General features: G+C 40.8%; 1 protein-coding gene across 18 annotated transcripts in view; it reads left to right on the top strand.

Annotated features, from left to right (window-relative positions):
- Positions 1 to 22284, top strand: part of FARS2 (phenylalanyl-tRNA synthetase 2, mitochondrial) — a 230754-nt gene that overhangs the window by 162166 nt on the left and 46304 nt on the right. The window contains exon 7 of one of the 18 annotated variants that reach the window (XM_064425664.1): positions 21951 to 22029. The exons of 15 other annotated variants lie outside the window; for them this stretch is intronic. In XM_064425664.1, coding sequence (XP_064281734.1) covers positions 21951 to 21954 — 4 coding nt within the window. In that variant the 3' untranslated portion in view covers positions 21955 to 22029. Of the gene's footprint in view, positions 1 to 11278; positions 11367 to 12947; positions 12997 to 21950; positions 22030 to 22284 lie in introns of those variants that run through there. 2 more of the 18 variants (XM_064425663.1, XM_064425616.1) reach the window with 2 other exon arrangements.

Genomic DNA, 22284 nt, shown 5'->3' with positions numbered 1-22284 from the left:
GTGTAATGGAGTTTGAGTGCATTTCAGTCCTGGTAAATGTGTGTATCAGGCACTCCCTGTGCCCCAGACCAACCCAACAGCCAGTGCTGTTTGATTCACAGTCAGAATAGCCCCAGATACTCTTCAGGTTCTTCCTCTTTGCTGCCTTTTTCTCCTTAGAACAGCAGCTGTGTAGAAATAGCAGCTCCATCCTCACAGCAGCCCCTGCTTGGAGGTGGTCAGGGACTTTCTGGCCAAATTAATTTAGAGTAAACACTGGGCTGCTCAGAAAGACATGCTTTATGAAGACATATGGGTTCTGTTCATGTCCCAGCAGAGCTGAGATAAGCTCTCAGGTGATAAGGTTTTCATCCTGACTGCCTCAAGGAAATTTAAAGGAGCCAGGAGTTGCACTCCATGTCAGTAACTCCAAAGTAACCCTGCCATGCTGATTGATATATGGCTTCAGCAGATCATAGAGCCCAGAGCACCCATCTGCTAGGGTTTGGGTTTTTTTAGAGAACGGGACTGAAACGTTTTTAATTCTTTCTTTTCCTCCCCAGCAAAAACATTCCTGATTGAAATGAATATAGAGAATCAATTCAGTAAATATGTACTTACATATGCACACCCTTGTTCCTGCTTTTTTGTAGTACAAAATAGGGTGATGTCAGAGACAGCAAAAATGAGCATGCACTTCCATAGCACAAGCTAGGAAGTATTGTTTGATATGGAAGCAGACGTTTTCAGTGCTGCATTTTTTATCTGTATATGTGTAGACTTGGAATCTGTCTGCATACTTTTGTTAAGCACTCTTTTCAAAGTTTTTTAACTGCTTGGCCTACAGCTTTTGAATTCCAGTGTGGATTCAGATACTTAATTCCTTTGGGTTGCTTTAACAGTCTTCCAGATAGCAGTTCCGTATCCAAATCCCAAGTGTCGTGAAGAGCTATGAGAGGAATGAGAAGAGGATTGGGGAAGTCTTTCCTGTAGAATAAGCAAACACTTGAACTGTTATAAAAAAACAACAAAAAACCTACCAGAAAAAACCCAAAATTTCTTGTTTTATACAAAAACCAAGTGAGTTCTCTGACTTATGTCTTTTTGCAGAGTTTGTGACTGCTAGTTCAGATCTCTGATGCCAGTGTTTATTTGAAGACCATCTAATTGTGGAAGAATAAAAAAAGGAATAATCAGCTGACCATGATAGACAGATTCTACTTTCTTTGCTGTCCTCAGTGTTCAGACAGGCACCATGCAAATAGCTGTTCTTAATGGGTTCCTATTGAAGTCTGAGGTTTCCTTCAAACTGCTGTATTCAAATCAATTGTGGGGCAGACAGTGTTCTGCTGTACCATCCCTCACTCTCCAGAGTCTTCACCGAGAGAATTGTCTTTACTAACTGAAAATAATTTACTATAAATGAGCGTCAGTAGGAGTCCCATTATTCTTTGGTGGGAGGCTGGTGGCTAACACACAGGCTTGTGGGAGGTATTCAAGGAAGGAAAAGGATGAAGTAACTACAGGTTCCTATTGTGGGGGGCGGGGGGGGGAACACAGCCCTGAAGTGTGGTGTATCACAGGTGATATTCCATAGGCAATGTAATCACCCTTCACAGGTAATAAGAGAGGGAAACTTAAGTACGTGAGCAACACAGAAGGCAAGCATCAAACCCCTTACGTGTTCAGGCAGATGCAGAGGACAGGCTTGCTGTATAGAAAAGGATTGCTGGAGTCACAATGAATCATTTCTAAGAGGCTGCTCAGCTGAAGAGCCTTAACCTTTCTTCATCATGTCAACCTGAAGTCAGCCATTCACCACCAGTTCTCAGATGCAGCCCAGAAATCTTTGCCACAATTCCCAGAGCACTTCACAGCAGGTGTCTCAGGAATGAGCACGGTGATTTATTGACAAGCAGTGGGACGTGAAAAATGGCTAAAGGAGTCAGCTGCCACAGGATGCACAGGGGATAGCAATAGGCTCATGAGTGCTTCTGAGTTCAGAGAAATCCTGGTGAATTGCTGACCTTGTAGAACAGAGGTGGGGACTATTTCTGTGCAGAACTGTTTTTCCTTGTCTGCAATGGTGAGCGTGCTAGAGTTTGAGAAGCACTGAGATGGATGTGTGTATGTCAGAGAGGGAAAGCTTTTGTAATCACATTTGTTAGATGGTGAGTATTGTCCATCTCCACTCACTGAAACTCTTTTCTCTCCCTGTGCTCTGACTGTCTGCTACTGCCTGGGATGCTCATGGCTCTGCTCTGCTGTTTGTCTCGGTGGGATTCCATACCCTTTCCCTCGTCTTGGTCTCTGTCCCTGCCCCATTCATTCTCCCACAATAACAGTACGGTGTAGGAAGTCAAGGTGGAGCAGTCCTGTCACGGCCACCAGTGATGCATGACAACACTGCAGGATGAGTGTCCCTGCAAAGGAATATGGGTGAGGGACAGAAATGTGTTCTGGCTGGGTGTCAGGTCTGTATCTGAAAGTAGTTTTTCTTTAATACAATAGATGTATCCTTCACATAACTTTTGTCCCTCTCCTCCTAAACCAGTTTTTAAATGAATGTTAGTGTGCAAGTATGGCATGTTTGTTTTCTGCAGTGTCCAGGCAGTGTGGAGAAGCAACACATCTGTAGCACATCCCGAGCTCTCTCAGTTTCTCTTGAATTCTTGCCTAGAGATTTGCATGGGAAGGTAGAGGTGTCTTTGTTTGCTCATGGCTTACAGCAATCTTTGCAGCCACAGAAAGCGGCCACAGTACCAAGGCGGCCACAGCGCACTTTCCTGTGCTGATGAAGGACACTGCTGTCCTCTGTGTGTTGGGAATTGTGTGTGTGGGATGCCTGCACACATCTGCACTCGCCACAAAGCCTTTCTCAGAACTGTAGAGTGGGATAACAAGGTGGCCTGGTCCCTGATTCAGCTAAACATACATTCTATAAAGCTGACAGGATAGGAGATGAGAGGAAAAAGTCTTTATATGCTTCCTAGTACTGCATGGAAGAGTGATGGATATAGCACTAAATAATTAATCCTAGTTTTTATATTTTATGTATCCAGAACATGTTTTTTGTAGGGATAAATAAAGCCCTATAGCTAGGAAGAATTTTCTTAAGCTGAATCAAAACATTATGTAGCTCAAAGGTTGCTTATCTTCATACTGGGAAATGTCAACATTTAGGCTGAGGAAACAAGGTTTTCTTTAATTTTGGAACAAAAAAAAAGTCAGGATTCCTGAAGCAGATCACAGTATCTTCCCATTGTTTTTGTGTTTGATGGATATTTTATTTTAACCTACCAGTTAATTTTAAATAATTGATTAAAAAAAAAATTGCAGCCAGCATCCTTGTCTCTGGGTAAATTGAAGGGAAATTCATGGTCCTGCACACCCCATAAGGTCATTATATTATAGAGGTGGACCGCAGCTGAAAAAAATATTTCTGGATGGTGACTGCTACCATACCAAATTCATCCAGAATTCTGGGGTTTCTGCCCCAGTTCTCTCAAATGCTGTCTGATAACATTAATATTAAAATGAACACCATGCAACTGATCTATTATTTATCAGAAATAAGGCATCACACAGAAATGCAAGGGAAGGGTGCCTTTTAAAAATCATTCTGAGGCTGAAGAAAAGATTTATGTTTAGTATTTTCATGCCTATTAGTACATATGTGGGACAGATGAATAGTAAGGAAATGAATTACTCTTCATTCTTTGTGAATGAACACCAGAAAGGAGATAGATGAAGACTGATTTAATGTTGGTCTTGTGGGGTTTTTTTATTACTTTGATATATTAAAGACTCATGGTTCTCAGCTGAGATATTGCCACCCTCATCCTGTGGGCCAGCGACACAGGCTGAAGTATTAAGTGACGCATCTGACAAGCCACAATGGAATTTTAACAGTTTAGGTCAGAACATTGCTTTCAGTTGTGTTGGGGAGATGGGATGTGCATTGGGAAAGTGAAGCTCAACTAGGATGGTGCAGCAGATACAAGTTATTCTTGAAGTCAATGGCTAGGCTCAGTTACACAAAGCCAAGTGTTTAATTGTGTCACGTAGGCAGACATATTTCTTAGGGTCTGCTAATGCAGATATTCTTGGGTTTGGCTTTATAAAATGAGTCCTTATTTTCAGGGCTTCTAAGTGTTAGCAGCTCCCACTGAAATTACTTGGTACTATGGGAACTCATTTTAATTGTAATTAGGAATAAAAAGAAGCATCCACAGGGAGATAATGTATTTGCACACATTCTGTGATAACCAAGTAGCCAAAGGTGCTGCAAGTTTGATGGGCAAGAACTAAAATCTGTGAGTGGTCATATTATCAAATGGAGGAAATGCTAAGCTCAGTCCTGAAGAGCTCTTGTTTCTTGACCCCAGCTGTGTTTCCATAGTGTACAGCCAAGAGAGAGCAGCAGCTCCTTAGAGAGATGCTGCAATTATAGCTATTAGTTTTAATTGAAGAACTGTGTCCTTAACTCAAAGCTTACAGGTAATTTATTAAGGTCATTAAAGAAGGTGTACACTGAAGTAATGTCTTGCAGAACACAACAAAGAAAAATACCATACAGGGGGAAAATGTTGTGTATTTTAAGCTCTGTGTTATAGATTGTAAATGAAAAAGCCCCATGCAACCTCTAATCCATGATAAGTTACTATTCTAGTATATTAGTTTGTTCCAACACATTCTACCAGTTCCACATGAACAGACCATTTTGGTGTTTTAAAGCACGACTACTATAAAAAGTGGACTTGAAAATAAAATATGCTGTGAGCAAGCCACCTGTACGTGATATTGGGAAAGATTATATAATACATTTGGAGCACTTAACTTTCTTCACAGTCAGGGTTGGCACAAGATGAGCCTCTTGAATGTCATCCCAAATAATTTTTTTTTTAATGCATTCTTAAATTCTCAACAATTTATTATTCTTTTTCCTGCTTATAACAGGGCATTTTCCATATTAGGGAAAGGGATAATATTAGTTCTTGAAGAACTTTTCTTCTCTGAGTGACACTGAAAGTCCCTGTGGCTTTCAGTGAAGCTGACAGTGCAACAAATGCAAAATCAGGACCTCAGATCTCCTTCCAAAGTCCACTGAAGTCAGTAGAAGCCATCCTATTGACTTGTGTGGGGTTAGGATCAGGCCCTTTGTGGCTTCCTTGCTCATTAAGACCCAGTCTGTCTACAGAGGGCACAGAGTAATTTTTCTTCCGGGAACCTGGGCTTTATTGCCTGTGAGTTTGGTTCTCCATTAAGAAAAATGATGACTGTTGTTAGAAATGCTCTTGTTATTCAGGAGGGAGATGTTGATATTTGCTCAGTAAAGTGGTAGTTAATAATGAGATTTGCATTACAGTTGCATTCAGAAGTCCTTCCAGTTTTCTGGTATTTTGGAACTACAGGAGGCACCTAGATGTTGTAGGAGTACACTTTAACTGAGCTTAGCCACATTTTTATGCATTGTGAAGACTCCTCAACTCTGACTGAAACATCAATCATCTCCCACTTTAATAAGGAGAAATGAAAATATAGATTTATTATTAAATATTCTCATAGTGCAGCACCAGGCCAGTCAAGCATAGAAGATGAAAGAGCAGCTGAAGCTGTAGCTAAGAATGTGGGGTTTTCCTTACATCAAGCATGGAGCTAGGAAGGAAGGGGTGGAGGAGGTAACCAGCCATTGCTGACCTTGCCTTTGCCAGGTTGGACTTTGACTTTGTATTGCAAGCACACCCTGGTTTACCTGGTTTATATTCCTTCATCATGTTGTTTGGTTTGCTGTTCACCATGGGCAGGTATTTGGGGTGTTGGGAGGACTATCAGCTTTTCCATTACTGAAGGATAAAGAATTCCCTCTGCACAAAGAATTATATTACATTGTGGGAGCCTGTCTTAAAAGAAACATAATTGCTTTAGAAGAGGATCGGCGAGTTTCCTTGAGTAGTGCCAGAAAGATGCAGTCAGGGTGTTCTTGGGTTTGCTCTTACCTGTAGTTTGTTCCTGTGCCTCAAAAAAGAAAAATAAAGTCTAAGATTAATAACTTTTACATTAAACTAAAATATGCAATGACAGAATGGAAAATAAACTCTCAGGTGACTGAAAATTGAAGGCCAGTTTGCCTAAGCAAACTGGCCTTCAATTAAGCACTGCAACTGAGATTACAAAAAATTTACCTTCACTGCAGAAGTTTGACTGCTCTAATCAAGGCTGCTTGGAAACAGGCGTGCCTTAAAGGATACCCACATGCTTTCCAGGTGAAAAATCTGTCATGAAGCTCATACCTGTTACCACCAGACAGTTTGCTAGCAGAACATGGAGTGCTGGAGTGATCTGATGAGCGTCCCTCTAGCTGGGTGTCATGTAGCCAGCAGTAGCATGACTAGGATGCTGCAGAGGGTGATATGTGAAATCCTTCCCTAAACTGTTAGGGGATGATACCTCTGTTACAGAACGTCTCCCTAATCCCTGTCTGTTAGTGATTGCTTATAGTGGAATGGCAGGGACTGTTCATATACAAATCCAATTGCAGTTTAATCCTCTTGGCTCTTGTCATCACTAGTATTTTGTGGCATTGAGTCCTAAAAGTTATCCACCCGTTCTTTTTAAAGTATCAATTTGAAAAGTGATTTAGTTCTGTTTGACTTTGTAGTAGGAGGGCAAGGAAAAAATACTTCTTAATTAACTTTCATCATACTGTGTCTATTTATTCAGTCCTGTTGTTCTTTCAGATAAACAGCCCTGATCTTGTCAGTCCTTCCTAATTCAGTCATCTTTCTTGACTAATAACTTTTGCTGTCTAACTCAAGGATCCTTTATTATCTCCATATATTTTTTAGATGTGGAGGTCAGAGTGAGCTCGTATCCATGGCATTGACTTTTATACTGTGTTTTATGCTTTAATATTGTAATATTTAAAGTGTTTTGTTTTTCTTGTTCCTTTGGGAAGACTCTAGCTTTTGCTTGGTATATTTGTGCTGAGCCAAATTTTTGATCTGTTGGAAGATGGTGTGACAGGCTTTCCTGCAGTGAACTCTCATATTATGTTGCTGGAATTTATTTCTATTTATTTTTTTGACAATACATTTTGTAATATGGTTATTTACACTTGTCTTGGTTTTGCATGGCCTGGTTTTTGTCGGTGGGAGGGGACACAGAGGTGGGTTCTGCAGAACCTGCCAGAAGCTTTCCACCATGTCCAGCAGAGCCAATCTTGGTGGCTCCAAAGATGAATGTACTGCTGGCCAAGGCTGTGCCAATTAGAGATGATGGTAACACCTCCATGAGAACATATTTACGAAGAAAATTCAAAACAAAATTGGGGAGCAACATGCAGGCAGCAAAGGCAGGGCAGAAGGAGCCGAGGAGGTGCTCCAGGTTCCAGAGCTGAGACTCCTCTGCAGGCTGTGGTGCAGCCCATGGAGAAGCAGCTGTGCCCCTGCAGCCCATGGAGATCCACAGGGGATGCAGAGATCCACCCACAGCCCATGGGGGAATCCACGCTGGAGCAGGTGAATGCCTGGAGGAGGCTGTGACCCTGTGGGAGACCCAGTGGAGAGAGGGGCCCTACTTCCAGGCTGGAGCAGCCTGTCCTTGGAGAACTGCAGCGTGTGGAAAGACAGACCCACACTGCAGCAGTTTTGGGAGAGCTGTTGCTTGTGGGATGGACTCACACTGCAGCAATTCACAGGGAGCTGTTGCTCTTGAGATGCAGACATGTCAGAGAAGTTCACAGAGAACTGTCTCCTGTGGGAGGGACCCCACAGTGCAGCAGGGGAAGGACTCATCTCCCTGAGCAGTGGTAGAAGCCTTGGGTGATGAACTGACCATAACCTCCATTCCCTGTCTCCTCGTGCTGCTTGGGTAGGAGGTACAGCTGGGAAGGAGGGAGGGGTGGGAGAAAAGTATTTTTTAAGGGCTTATTTTACTTCTCATAATCCTACTCTGATTTTGCTTGTAATAAATTCACTTTATATTTCCAGCTGAGCCTGATTTGCTCATGGTGGTGTTTAGTGAGCAGTCTCTCTCGGGCCTTATGTCAACTCATGAACCCTTTCTCTCAGAAGAAATTTTCTCTCCTCTGTCCCACTGCAGGGGGATGTCAGTGAGCAGCTCTTGGGGGTGCCTGGCATGCAGCCAGCATCAACCCACAACAACACTGGTTTTTTTTACCTGTGTTTACCTGTGTTTCTAGTCTAAGTCAAAAGCTGGACTCAATGTTGGGATGAAGTGATAGGAGTAACAAAAAAGCCACCATTCATCTTCGGTAGTATTGCCTCTGCTCTGTAACAGAGGCATCACTGCCTCAAATATTTGGGATTTTTTAATTTATTGTCAACAAATGTTTGTGCTATACTTGGAATGCTCCATTGTAAGGTCATTTTTCTTTCAGACTTTGTCCCTGTGTGTGTAGAAGTAAGCACATGGGATTTTTTTTATCCAGTAATTTCAGTGCTGTGTTTTGCTACAGTTGAGAAGCACTATTTAAATCGTAAGTGAAACTGGTAGCAAATAATAAAATTTATTAACCTGACAGTTTTTCAGAGAAATTTCCACCACTTCTTTAAGACGACCTAAAATCTTTTATCCCAGTGCTTCCTGAGCTCAGACTGGCTCCTCAGTTGCAGTAGTGCCTATTTGGGTGCCTTTTCCCCCAAAATTCCGTTGAATTTCTGTTGAGGTGCAATGTTTTAATGTCCTGAAATAGCAGCTAATGAAAAGAACTCAGTAAAAACAGTGCTTAGCATACCAAAGCAGTTTTTTCTTCTGGCCTGGAAGCATTGAAGAGAATTCAGTTATTTGTGACCACCTCAGATCATCCCTTTGTCCCAGTATGGAGTCTTTCTCTCCGTATTTTCCTACACAGTTTCCAGCAGCTGATTCTCCAATGCTGCTCGCCAGGCTGTGGCTGCAGATCCCATCAAGGAGAAGTCTGTAGCAAACACTTTTTTGTTAGGTTTGACTACAGTATCAACATAGCAAATGTTGTCAAAGTAAATAACATAACCTCAGTAAATTGTCTGCAAAGCCCAACCTGTTCCACACAAGTTGCATTACTCTTACTTTAGCAATAATTCCAAAGTCTCTCTGTAATTACAGTTCTGTGGCTTTTCCCAGTGAGTGGCACAAATACTGAGGAGTCAGAATTACAAAGGTGACTTAATAGTTCCTTTTGGTTTTTAAGCAATTAGCTCTGTGAGCTAAATGCTGTTCATTTAATAAGAGTTAGAAAATATGGTACTAATTCTGCTCCTGCTTTCCAGGGGGCTTCAATTGAAGCCACACTCTTTTTTGAGCTCCAGCGTTCTGAAAATGGGTGGCCACTTTCTGAGCATGCGAAGAAGTTCATCGGAGCTGCAGCTGAATCTAAAATCTTCTACTGGCTCTCACAATTCCTAGCAGTGCAGAGATAAGCCCATTTTGGGATCCTTCTTTGCACTGTTTTTTAAGATGAGGGTGTACTCCCTCCTTACTGAGAATGTTTTTGTGAATTTTAGGGTTTTCTTTCTCAGCATTGGCCTTTGCTTGTTTGTCTGTCTATTCCCCTCCCCTTCCTCTCCCCCCAGTTTTCATTTTCAATAATTTTTGTTTATGTTGAACTTCTGCCTGCTCAGCTGCAGCAGAGCTCAGTTTTGGCAGCCCGCCTTGTGGTGTGCAATCCTACAACTTCTGCTGCTGAGCAGCATGTTGGAAATCGCTTTGAAATAAATCCATGTTGGACCAAAAGCAGCATCTTTGTTGTTACCCCCTCAGAATAATTTGGTGCTATAATTGGAATTCTCATTTGAAGTAAATAAACATGATGTCAGATCTATAGACAAATCTGGATGCACAGTCGGTGAGAGAGAGATGTGTGCATACAGCACACATCTCCTGGAAGAGAGATGCATTTGCAAAGCATGCATGGAACTTTTGATGCCTTGGGGCAAGTTAGGGCTGGAGGGTAGCCTCAAATCCCCATTGGGCTACCTTGAGGTCTGTGGAAGGAAATGTTTGCTTCAGTGCTGTTCTTGACATGAATGTGGCCATAAGCCTCTGTTGTTTCCATTCTCATATTTGGAAAGGTAATACTGAGGGCCAAAAATAGGAATCTGTGGATCCACCATGCTACTTGTGCTTTACCAGTCCTTGGATGGCATGTGGGAAAGGAGATGAGGCTGTGGGCTTTCATGGTTCCCTCTTGTGTGTAGGCTGATTGCTGTGCACAGTCCAGGATTTCCATTTCAACAAGGATATGGAGGAAATTCAGAGAATATTGACAGGAATAGTCAGAGCAAGGAAATGACGGAGAAAACCACTTCTGGTAGAGACACTTTGGTAGGTAAATACAGAGAGATTTAGAAAATCGTGAGTTGGTTAGAGAGGATGGGTAGAGAAGGATGGTTTCATGGCTTCTAGTACAGAAGGCAGTGTGCTTCAAGTGAAACTCTTAGGAACCAGCTCCACAGCAAGGAGGAACTCTGTGCGGGAGGGTGACAGAGATGCCAAAGGCTCATATGGGGAGACTGAGTTAATGCAGACGAATATATTGACACATGAAAGACACACAGAAGCATCTCAGAAGTTATTTGTGTTGAGAATGGATTGGAGCCCAGAGAGGCTCATGCACACTGATTCCATTTTTAGCTTCAGCTATCCAGTCCTCAAGACTGTTTAAAAGGGCGTGGTGTGATGGAGTGTCATGATTTGGCACTGGCCAGACTCCAGGCACCCACTGAAGCTGCTCACTCATCCTCCCCTGCTACAGCTGGACAGAGGAGAGAAGATGTAACAAAAAGGGTTCATGAGTTGAGATAAGAACCAGGAGAAAACACTCTTAGGGCTCAAATTGGAGATATGAAGTGAATTTATTACTAACAGAATCAGAGCAGGACAATGAGAAGTAAAATATGCCCTTGAAAAAACCCCACCTTTTTCTCCCCAGTCCCTCCCTCCTTCCCACCGGCAGCACAGGGCTGCAGGAGCATAGGAGTTTGGTCAGTTTATCACCCCTGATTTCTCTTGCTGCTCAGAGAGTGGAGTCCTTCCTCTGCTGCACCATGGGGTCCCTCCCATGGGAGACAGTTCTCTGTGAGCTTCCCTGATGTGGCTCCATCCCACGAGCAGCAGTCCTCCCAAAAGTGCTGCAGTATGGGTCCCTCTTCCATGGGGCGCAGTCCTCCAAGGACAGGCTGCTGATAGTCTTTGTTGCAGACAGACCAGGGCTATGTAGACTTTGGTCTGGCCCAAAAAAGCTGTTCATATCCTCTTGTATGGTGTGATTCAGTAACTTGAAATTGTTTTTTTCCAGGGCTTTGAAATCTGGGCATTTTTGCTGCAGGCTGCTGCTCATTTCCCCCCTGTATCCTCATATTTGTTTTTGATTTAAAAAAAAAAAAAGAAGATCTACTGAAACCTGCTTGCATTAACGTCCGGTGTGTAAAAGCAGTCTTTAAATCCACTTTGTGCTTTTTTTAATTGAGAAATGCCTACAACACAGAGACTTAAAATTGCATTTTCAAGCCAAGCACATGGTTGCTGTTTGTCTGTCACACCAGCAATGGTTCCAAGTGTTTTTGTGAATTCAATCAAATGCAGTCTAGTGCAAGCCAGAACAGCAAGGGATGAGAAGGTACTGATGAGATAAATGTGAGGTGGGGAAGACCTGCAGCACAGCTGATTTGCAACTGCATCTTCCCACTTCCTGTTGTCTGCCTGTCCTGCAATGCCAAAGGAGACAGAAAGACTTTGGTTTGAAAGGATGCTAAAGATGGCTGTAGAAAGCTGTCAGGGCTGCAAACAGAGACATGTCTGTGGTGGTGGCAGAGGAGCAGGTCGTGCCGTGCAAGCTTCTGAGGAAGGAGCCATTTAGCACAGCTTGGTGGGAGTGGGGTAATGACAGTGTTTGAGATTAAATGGGGGAGTAAATGATGGATGAACTGCATCGCCCAGGAAAATACTGTATGCAGCTGTCATGGCTGTGTCCTCAGGATCAACAGCTGTTGTAACAGTGTGTAGTTATCCCTACACTGTCCCCTTTTCCTCCCCATCACTTAGCTGCCCATTGCTCTCCTGTTGCTCAGTGATGCAGTAGCACCTATGAAAAAAGACGAAATGGCAGAGATTGCACTTAAAACATAACTGGTATCCTTTTGAGTTTTGCTGTGTTTTATTTGGGTTTTTTTTTGTAAGAATCACTTTTCATTTCAGTTTCTCTCTAAACATCCAAATGGGCTTGTGCATTTCGTGAAAGTAAAACATTACTGAATCAGTGAGGTTTTTTTCCTGCTGCTTTATCTGACAAAATTCCTTCTTCTCCTTTGAAGTATTAGTGATTCATATCCAAACATTCCTGAGGAACTGGGAATATTGGTACTGGAAAAAAAATATTGGCATTGGAAAAAGATAAACTCCAGGAAGAGACTTACTGGCTTCAAACATTGAATAAACAGCTTTCAGAATTTAAATTATGAGCCTTTTAGAATTGGATCACTTTCTGTATTGCCTCTTTTTGGTCTGAAAAGGGGTACTTTGGGGACCTTGTTGAATTGTTCGTCCTAGAAAGGTGCCGCAGGATTTGTGCCAGATGTTTTTCCCTGCAGTGGTCTGCAGAATTCAGTGTCTGCAAGCACAGTAGGGGAGGATACAGAGGCAGTTTCTTTGCTGGCAATTTCTGGACCTCTCTCCGTGTTGGGACCTTGTTCCCCTGACTGTTGTCCACGTGGTCACTCAGCTCCTCATTCACTATGGTTTCTCAAAAGCTGCTGGCTTTCTGGTTTCTTATACAGGATCCAAAGATTTGCAGGCCCTCCATGCCACTAGAATCAATCCAAAGGGAGGCCCTTAGTCTATGGCTTGACTCACTTTGTGCTTCACTTTGGGCAGTATCCTCTTTCTGTTTTAACCACTCCTTCACAGATGAGTGTTCCACTGCTCGATGCTCTCAATCTGAAGGAAATCTGTTTCTGACATCACCTTAGGTGCAGTCCAGGTACGAGGATGCTTTTTTTATAACTTCCAGTGCAACACTCTTGCATAGAAACCTACAGAGCCACCTCTCATGCCTGGAATCTTGGGTAGGTGTGTTTTTGAAACAGACTATGTGTGAGTGAAAGTCATGGAACTGGGAGCAAACAAGGCTGAATGAGTTTTTTTTCTGTAACACTCCCATGAAACTGTCTAGGCGAAATAATCTTTATAGTTAGAACTTACACAGCAAAGAAACCCCCAGATTTATACACCATGAATTTAAATTTTACAGTAAACTTCTGTGTTACATTTTTTATTAAATTGTGGACTCTTTAAAGTGATTATCTTTGAACATTTATACTTTTCTATAACTTGATTATTTTTATACCTAATAAAATTCTGAAGAATTTGATGTTATTTCTTAGTGCTTAGAATTGTATTGCCCAGTATTGCCATTAAAGTAAGTTGTTTAAACTATTCAAACTCTTTACGCAAGTTTCTTCTCTTCACTGTTCTTCCAAACCTAGATAAAATCCCTCTTTCCAGAAAACTGATTGCTGCAGAAGGCATATACTTCTGTCCCTGCCTGACTCATTTGCCAGCCTTCCCCCTGCCCAGAGGCTACAGACCTGTTCCTCATTTTGGTTCTGTCGTCCAACCTTCTAAGAGCAGAGTTGACACTGATTTCAGGCCTGGTCTCTCAGGGTTTTATCCAGTCTGCTCTCGGAAACTGCTGAGGATGGAGATCATACAGCCTCTCTGGGCAAACTGCTCCACTGCTTGACTGTCCTCAAGGTGAAAAAGTATTTCCAGATTATCTGACCTGGAGCTCAGTTAATTTAATCCAGCCTCCATTTTCCTTGCATTCTCCATCACTACCCAGTTTGTTTCCATATTAATTATTTTGCCTTTCATGCTGATCTCTGTGTCCAGTTACCTGTGGAATTTTCTCTGCAGTCAATATTTCTAATCAATTAGATCAGTCCATCAGTACAGTGCAGCACCTTAAATCTAGAAAGAGCTGAATGGGAATTGAAATGCCTGTTAGTTTAAAAATACTTGACCAGAGTATCCTTTCTTTGGAAAAGTTTGTTTTGTTTGGGCATAGATCATCTGTGTCCTGGTTTCACTGTAGATGGAGAAAGGTGATGGTGATGAAAATGAAACAGGAGCCCAACTGGTACAAAAATGAGGGGTATGAGAGCCAAAGGCACACGTGTTTAATTTCTCTATAAGGCAGAAGTTTTATTCAAGACTAGAAGGATGCAGTTGTATAGGGCAATCCATAGTACAAATTCTCTACCATCCTGAACAGAGTGACAATAAACAGAGTGACAATACAGATTTAGTCTTTTAGAGAGAATAGCTTAGCATTTCAAATAATTTAATTGTCTTTAATCATGCAATCAAAGTGTATCAATCAAGTGTGGAAAATGGCTCAATAAATTTAATAATGAAACACTAAATTATGGAAGGATGATAGGTTTAATTTTGTCTTTTATTTCTTTTGATGACACAGAAATCTATTGATTATGATGCTCAGGTAATTACCTATCAAAGTGATGGGTTTAATGGCACATGATTTATTGTGTTTTCTACTTGAAAAATATGTTACATGTGTGAGAAAAAAAACCATTTTGCTATTTTTTTAGATTTTCACTAGCAATCTATTTTTAAATGGAATCAGGAGACTCTCTTGTAAAGCTGGCCACTTACATTATCCAGCGTCAGATTTCTTGGTCATTTTAAGTACAGTTGAGAATCTACCAGCAATTATCTCTACTGTCATTTTATTTCAGCTTTTCTAAGTATCTCTACGTAGAAGTGTTTTAATGGGAGAACTTGCTTGTGATGTTTTGTCTTCAGATTTTTCTTCCTCAAGGGAAGCCTGTTCATCTTTAAAATGACATTATAAGTTGCTCAATAACCAGCTTGGGAATTGGAAGAAATCTGTGAGGAATGCTGGAAGGAGAAGAGACCTTTTGAGTAGCAATTTACTAGCTGTTTGTGGAATGCTGAGTTAATATAAAGCTGTATTACTATTCTACCAGTGCTAATAATGCATAACATTATTCTTCTGTATTGCATTTTTAGAATAATCTATGTGAACATATCAGTCTTCACAGCATCCTAAGAGAGAAATAGCTATCAACATTATTCTAATTCTTATCATGTATTAAATGAGAATAACAACTGTTTCAAATGGAGACCTCAACAAGAGGAAAACCAGCATGTTTCCTACTAAAAGTCCTGTAGCAGGTTGTGTTGATCATCCCATACATCTTTCACAAGCTAGTTGTTATACTTTACCTTTGCAAAAACACCTCTTATCATTCTAATTTACAAATTTCCTATTTTGCCAAAAATTATAAAATGGCCCATGTTGGGTTCAACCTTTTGTGGAAAAGGGAGCCTGATGGGGTTGTCCAGCACACTGTCCAGTCATGTCTTGGAAACCCACAGTGATGAGGTAGGTTTTACCATGGCTTTACCATGCCTCTGGGCAAGTTGTTCCAGTAAATGGTTGTTGTCAATGTAAAAATTCTTTCTCATATCAAAATGAATGATCTTGGTAGAAGATCAAATTGTGCTTCAGAACGGCCCATAAATGGTCATACAGTAGATTGCTGCATAAGAGAAATGTATGTGAATGTGTCCATCTGTCTTCCCGTGAGAGCCAGGGAGACAGAAACCACTGTGCACTCACTGTAGTGCGGAAGTCCACAGGTTTTCTGGGCTGCAGCTTGGGTTTTGGTTGTTCTCTCCTTTCAGGCTTCTGACCATACCCATCCCGATTCCTGAACTTGAATCTCAAACTTAGGGAAAGCTATTGCATTTTTGTCAAGTTCTTGATTTTATTTAGCACCAGTTCACATGATCAGATGGGGGTTTGGTTATGTAGGCAGTGTAGTTTGGTTATGTAGGCAGTTTAGTTAAGCAGAAGATGAAAATATACTTTACTGCTCTAGTAAGGAGAATGACTATTGAGTTAGTACTGTTATAGATACACCTTCTTGGCAAAGGTCTTGATCTTGCAAGAAGTTCAGCTGAACTACTGCAGAAGCACTGTGCAAAATCCTTTTCTGGCGTGGGGGAGGAAGAAGCTTACAGTAGTACCTTTAAAGTGATGAAATGTTAATTAGTGACTCACAGTGCTGAGGTTTCTCTGGTGCTTTTTTGTATTCTTCATCTGCCTAGGTATGTTTGTTTCTGTGAACCATGTAAACTCTGTTATTTCATGCATAAAAGCTTTGATTTAAAGGGCTCAAATAATTAATGGCTATATTGCCTACTCAACAACCTAACAAGCTATTGAAATATGCTCTTTTCCATTATATATTACCTTATTTTAATAAATTTCTAGTGAGTACGCCTAACTTGTACAGGAAGAATAAGATTATTTTCAAAATTCCTTATGTATTTTCTCTCTGTCTTGCTGACCCAGCATGCCCCTACTCCACCCCCTGCTCACACTCTTCTTTCTCGTCTTGGCTCCCCCTCCCTCACTGCAACAGTGAGTTTGTTTACTCGGGCTCTTCAGCTATCAAAAATTCTCTCTTATGACTTCTTCCCCCTCACAGCCTTTGAATAACACTTCCTCTCTAGATCTTACTTTAAAACTTTTGTTTTCTTCAGTTACAGTGGTGCTTTTAATTGTAAATGGTGGTATTTAATAAAGATTACTGCTAAATTAAAAAATAATGATTTTATTTGTTAATTTGGGGGCAAATTAGACTCCCAGGTGTGATTCTGTGATTACTATTACTACTTTGAGTGAGACTTTAGTTCTGCGTTTAATTTTTTTAAGAAACATGCTTCTCTTCTCACTTGGGTTCCTTTAATAGTTGAATAATGGTGCAATGAATCATTTTAATATTAATCCACTCTGTCCAAGTCAGATCACAAATTTGGAAACTGTTTTACTGCAGAACATGCACTGCTGGGCATGGTCTGTACTGCAGACTTTCCAGGGATGGAATTACTAGTCCTGTGCTCTAGCTGCAAAGCCTCCCTTTTCTGGGGAGGTGGCCAAGGCAGCAGATTTATTCCCCATGTTACAGAAGAAAAGACAAAAAGGGTTTATACACTTCATAGTCTTCTGCCATGGTTTGTGCCTCTAGGACTTTTTTCAATACCGTGGATGGCATCAATATCTGTTTCTTGAATCTTTTTTTTGACATGTATTTCCCAGTTCATGGCTTAAGACAGATCATAATTACTCAGGCAGAAAGACTCAGTCCTGACAAGCTTTTTAAATCCAAAATACTGTGTGATTTTCAAAACCTTTTTTGGTCTGCCTCACTTGCAAATTTCATTTATAGCTAATTAAAAAAATAAGCAAATGGCAGAAGTCTTGGTGCTCCTTCACCTTTACTTACCTTTCTGTTCTTTTCACTTGCACATATGTCCTAAAATAAGATTCTGTTCCCTGCTGCTCATCCATGAGGCACTCATGAGATTCTGACTTCGAAATTTCACTTTTCTTTGTTTTGTAGAGAGTGGTAGGCATTAGACTAAATCGGGGCATGTTCAAAGAAGGTTGTATCTTTACTCTGAAAGTTTAGTCTCCATTTTCAGAGGAGATTTCCTATGTGGCATGATTTGCCAGCCAGTTTTATCAACAGTTTTTTTTTTTCCCCAGAACTCTTTTACCACAGCCCTCCAAACTTAGCATGTGTTTTTTGAAAGTCTTGACAACTTTAAAATTCCAAGTGTGAAAGTACAGATTCAATTTTCTAGAATCTTGGCTTGCTGTTTGTCTGACTTGTGTTCCTTAAAAATAACTGAATATGAAGGTTCCTAGTTCAGCCTTTTTTTTTTCTTGAGGTGTTAGACTGCAAGTATTTTCTTCAGGACTTGGAGAGGATCTTTGATGATAAAGACATAGTAAAAATTTGGTTAATACTGCCACATGCTTAGCAAATCTGCAAAAAGATGGCTTATTTTGTTACAACTGCTTAACTTCCTTCAGCAAGTGTTAAATGCACCCCTTTCTTTATTTCAAACTTCACCTGTCTTTCATTGTGGCAAATTTAAACTTCCATTTAAAAATTATACCAATTTCTTTTGTGAGTTTCTTAATAAAAATTGCAGTAGACAATCTAGTAAGAATTATGTGTGCCTTCATTTGACAAACTATATAATACACTTTTCATTTTATATCTGCTTCTAACTTGAAAATGCCTCATCGGATAATTTCAATCTGTTTTCTCTACCAAATCACCAATTAAGAATTTTAGATTACACAGGATTTGAGGGGAAAAAAACCAAAAACCACAACATGTGACAGTATCATCGTCTGTTATTTTCCATCTTACCGGAACATGACTCTCCCACTCCCGAGCTGAGATTTACATCCGCAGCCCTCACTTGGCAGTCAGTCTCTGAAGGACTCTGAGGGGAGCTCCAGTGAAGCCTTTGCTGGGGGCTGCAGAGCCTCCTTCCCAGCTGCCAGCTCTGAATCCCAGGGGAGTGAGGAGTGATGCCTGAATGAAGCAGAGCTCTGCTGGTATCAAACTTGCTAAGTGCAAAAGCAGAGGGCTCAAAGAGTCCAAATCCACGCAGTGGCTCCAGCCCGCAGACCTCTGCATGGATTCATGGATACACAGTTATCACCTTTGTGTCCAGCCTCCAAAAATTCTGTGTGCAGACTGCATTCATGAGTGGTTTCACATGGTTCAACATTCTTAAGTTTCTCTAATTTCAGAAATCCATGAATCAGTCAGCTCAAGGGTAGGTACCTGGTAATAGCAGGCTGCCTACATGGGCCTGTGTGGCCGAATGACCTGTTATGTTGTAAGCCTTATTTCCATTAGATTATTTACTGCCTTATTTTACAGAAAACATTCTAGGACATACAGACATATTTTAGCAGGAATTTCACTTCTGATTTTGGTCTTATTCTAAGGTTTACTCTGATTTAGTCTGCACAGGTAACTTCAGTGACAACTGTTTGGGAAACTGTTATTAACTCAAAGATCCCTTTTAAAATAGTGTATTCCAACTGGCTTGCAGGGAACACGCCAATCAGTTGGTGAACTTGCTCAAAAACATGCATTTTGCGAGAACCAGTTCAGATCCAGTGCTACCCAAGGACTCTGTGGGAGTGAGGAGGTGCAATTTTCTTTGTCCATTAGAAAGCAGCCAAATTTTAAAAGCGTTTATCTGTTTTGAAGCTGCATGATTAAAAACTGGCACTCAAAATGGAAATCCTTGTTGCTTCATCACATGGACCTTGTAAAGTAAATATGTGGTGACCACTTGAAGTCATAGGGGCAACTGTAGGTCAGACACTGATGCCTTGACTTTCCCCACTTAGTGGATGCACTAGAGCACTGATGGGTAAAGAAATGTTCCACATGAAGAAGAGCATCAGAATGCATCTCTATAAGGGCTTGGCTTTGAGAAGAAGGTCCTGAAATATTAGCAAGAAGAGTAATCTAGGAAAAGTTTGCAGTGCTTTGAGAATCTAAAATCTAAGTTTCCAAGGAGAAGAGAGTTCCAGATACACAACCTTTATCAGAAACATCACACAATATAAAGAGAGTTGTAGTTGTCCAGTTACAGTGAGTCAGGAAATATCTGTAAAAATTACATGGTAAATTCTCTCTCAATGACTTGCATACCAAATCACCTCACTTTATACTTTACAGGAAGAGACAATTTCTAACACCCTGTGCTGCACCACCTGTGGTCTAAAATCAACATATGTGCTTTCTTCTCCTTTTTGACCATCACTATCAGCAAATATAACTCAGAACTTTGCAAGTATTTTTTTGACTGATGGATAAAAGTGGATGAAAATACAGCTATAATGCTGTATGGCTGACTAGTGCTGCATTTGTAGCAGAAGTAACTTAGCTTTCTTGACCCGGTAAATAGATTTGATCAGCAAGGTACTGATTTGTATTACACAGCAAGGTACTCTTTCTATTAAGCAAAACTATTCTTTGCTGGCTATAAAGAAATTATAGACAAGAGAGACTGGAAGCTTAAAGTGTTTAATATTTTAAGTGTGCCACTATGGGTATACGAGAATCAAATAACAAATATGACATTGTCAGCTCCTAGGAAGTTGCTCCATTAAGTTACTTGTATGCAACTTCCCTGATAGCTGAGAGCCTCTGTCATCATGTCTGGGACACATTCCTCTTTCTGTGGTCTCTCTTAATAAGATGATTAGGGGAAGAGAAACACAGCACAGGTTTCCCTAGTACTGCTGATTCCTGCCCATTGGTGCAAGTCAGATCCATGGTACTCCAACATATGTTGGGAGACTGCATCCAGGCACAGTCAGGCCATTACTGGATGGGTGCCCAGGTGGCCAAGGGCCAGCATTGGTCCCTCACCCCTTGACAGTGACTCTGGGTTGCTTTGCAGTAATTTCAGTGTGTCTGTGGTACTGGAATCGAGGTGATTGTGCCGATGCTTCTGTGATCTGAGTGGCCAGACACCTCAGCTGGATACTGATGCAATTAATAAGCATTATGGCTTTGCTCCAAGTAGCTAGATCCTGAAATACTTCACCTCTTTTAATTGCTGAAAGGGAAGGTAGAGCTGAGGGTTGTGAAAATCTAGAAAAGAGAAGAAAGGTGACAGCTCCCAGTGGGGAGAGAAGATTCTGCATACTTGTGTTTCTGTATTAGTTGGCTGTTTGTACACACACAAATGCCAGTGAAGTGGTGCCTGCTTAAACATGTGGCTGTCATATCAGCCACAGTTTTATGGGAAGTAATGCCTTTGTTACAAGTGAGGTGAATTTTGAGGCTAGCAGTACAACATGATGTGAAGACCAATACATTATCCCAGTATAAAGGGAGAAGAGACCAGTGTGTATACAATTCAGATGGTTAACACAATTGGAAGTAAACACAAAATGTGGGTCTTCATTTTGGATGGAAAAATACTACAGAAGTGGAAAGTGGGTGATCAGAAATTAACTGGATCAATTTTATAGGAAAAAGAGATTGCCCTTCTCATTTCACTGTGGGTAGAAAAACCTTAACATTGGAGGGGAATGTAGTTTGGTGTCATCCTTGAAGTGAGCATCTGCCTGTCCACTGTGGGGTGTTTGTGCTTAAGAAACTTAGTCTTCTGGAACTGATGCTTTTCTAGAGAAATTTCTCTTGGTGCTGGCCTCAGAGTCACAAATGTGTTTTAAAACACTGTTATTCTTCATTCTCTCTCTACTGGCCCGACTCTAGCAGTACTATCAGCACTTCTGTAAAGATGTGCTACAGGACAGCTGTAGTAAAAGAAGCTTTTTTATACTTTCATTTGCTGTTATATGAAAATGAAGTAGACACAAGCAGGTGACAGCACTTAAAATCTAATACAGAAGTCTTCTCTTGTCTAAAACAGTCATGTGAACAAATGCTGAGTGTTACTTCCACCACAAAAGGTTTGGAAGTACCATGTAGCATCTGTAAACCTGCTTTCAAGATAATCTAATGACATTATTTTCTTAGACCCACCCCATTTTCACCCTTTTTATTCTAATCTTGTAATAGCCAGATGATTTATGTAGAAGATATCATTTGGCTTTTATGTTGTGAGCAACAGAAGAATGATTGCTTCTAAAGTGTTGCTTTTTAGTGAAATATTAATGGAGAGATAATCCATTTACATTTTTGCAGCGGAAGTTTTGTAATGGTTTTGAGATTCATTTAATCTTTACATTTGTGAAACAGCCTCTACTGAAATACAGCTGAGGTAATTTGCTGTGGAAAAATAAAGTAGTTTGTCACAAAGAAAAAAATTTGAGGTTCCATACAAAATCTTACTGTTGAAATAATAATCTGTTTTTTAAATGCTTCTAAAATATTTTTTCACAAGCTTCTTGTAAAGTGGACCAGAATTGTAAATTCCACATGCTATATTTTCAGTAACGTTTGTGAATGCCTTTATGGGTAGATAGTGAGATGAATAACTATGGGTGACATGTTAGTCTGTATTAATCTTCTCAACAACAGTTGTTTGCTTGTTCTGCCCTATCCATTGAAATTCTCTTCTAGGTGACCAGTGTTTTGATCTGCTTGTGTCACACAGTCCAGCTGGAAAAACACCAAGACTGCCATCATTCTGTGCTGTAAGGGCTTTATAATTACAGTATGGAGCAATTTTCATTTACTAAGGAGTGTTATGTTACTGTACTGTCTTGGCATTGCAGGAACTAGACAGTGATTATTTGAACTGCAGACAGTGACCTGCTTATATGCTTTCTGCTGCTTAGGTAACCTTTGCAGAAGAATTGGAGCAGGGAACGGGGGAATAAAGAGGGACTGACAATGCACATCTGGTCAGGCAGCTTATTGGTAGTCGGCAATGTTGCACTTTGGGAAGAAAACC

This window comes from Passer domesticus, chromosome 1 (genome assembly GCF_036417665.1).
Source record: "Passer domesticus isolate bPasDom1 chromosome 1, bPasDom1.hap1, whole genome shotgun sequence".
Classification (NCBI taxonomy): domain Eukaryota; kingdom Metazoa; phylum Chordata; class Aves; order Passeriformes; family Passeridae; genus Passer; species Passer domesticus.
The sequence above is the reverse complement of the archived record's forward strand: the minus strand, read 5'-3'. Positions and strand labels throughout refer to the sequence as shown.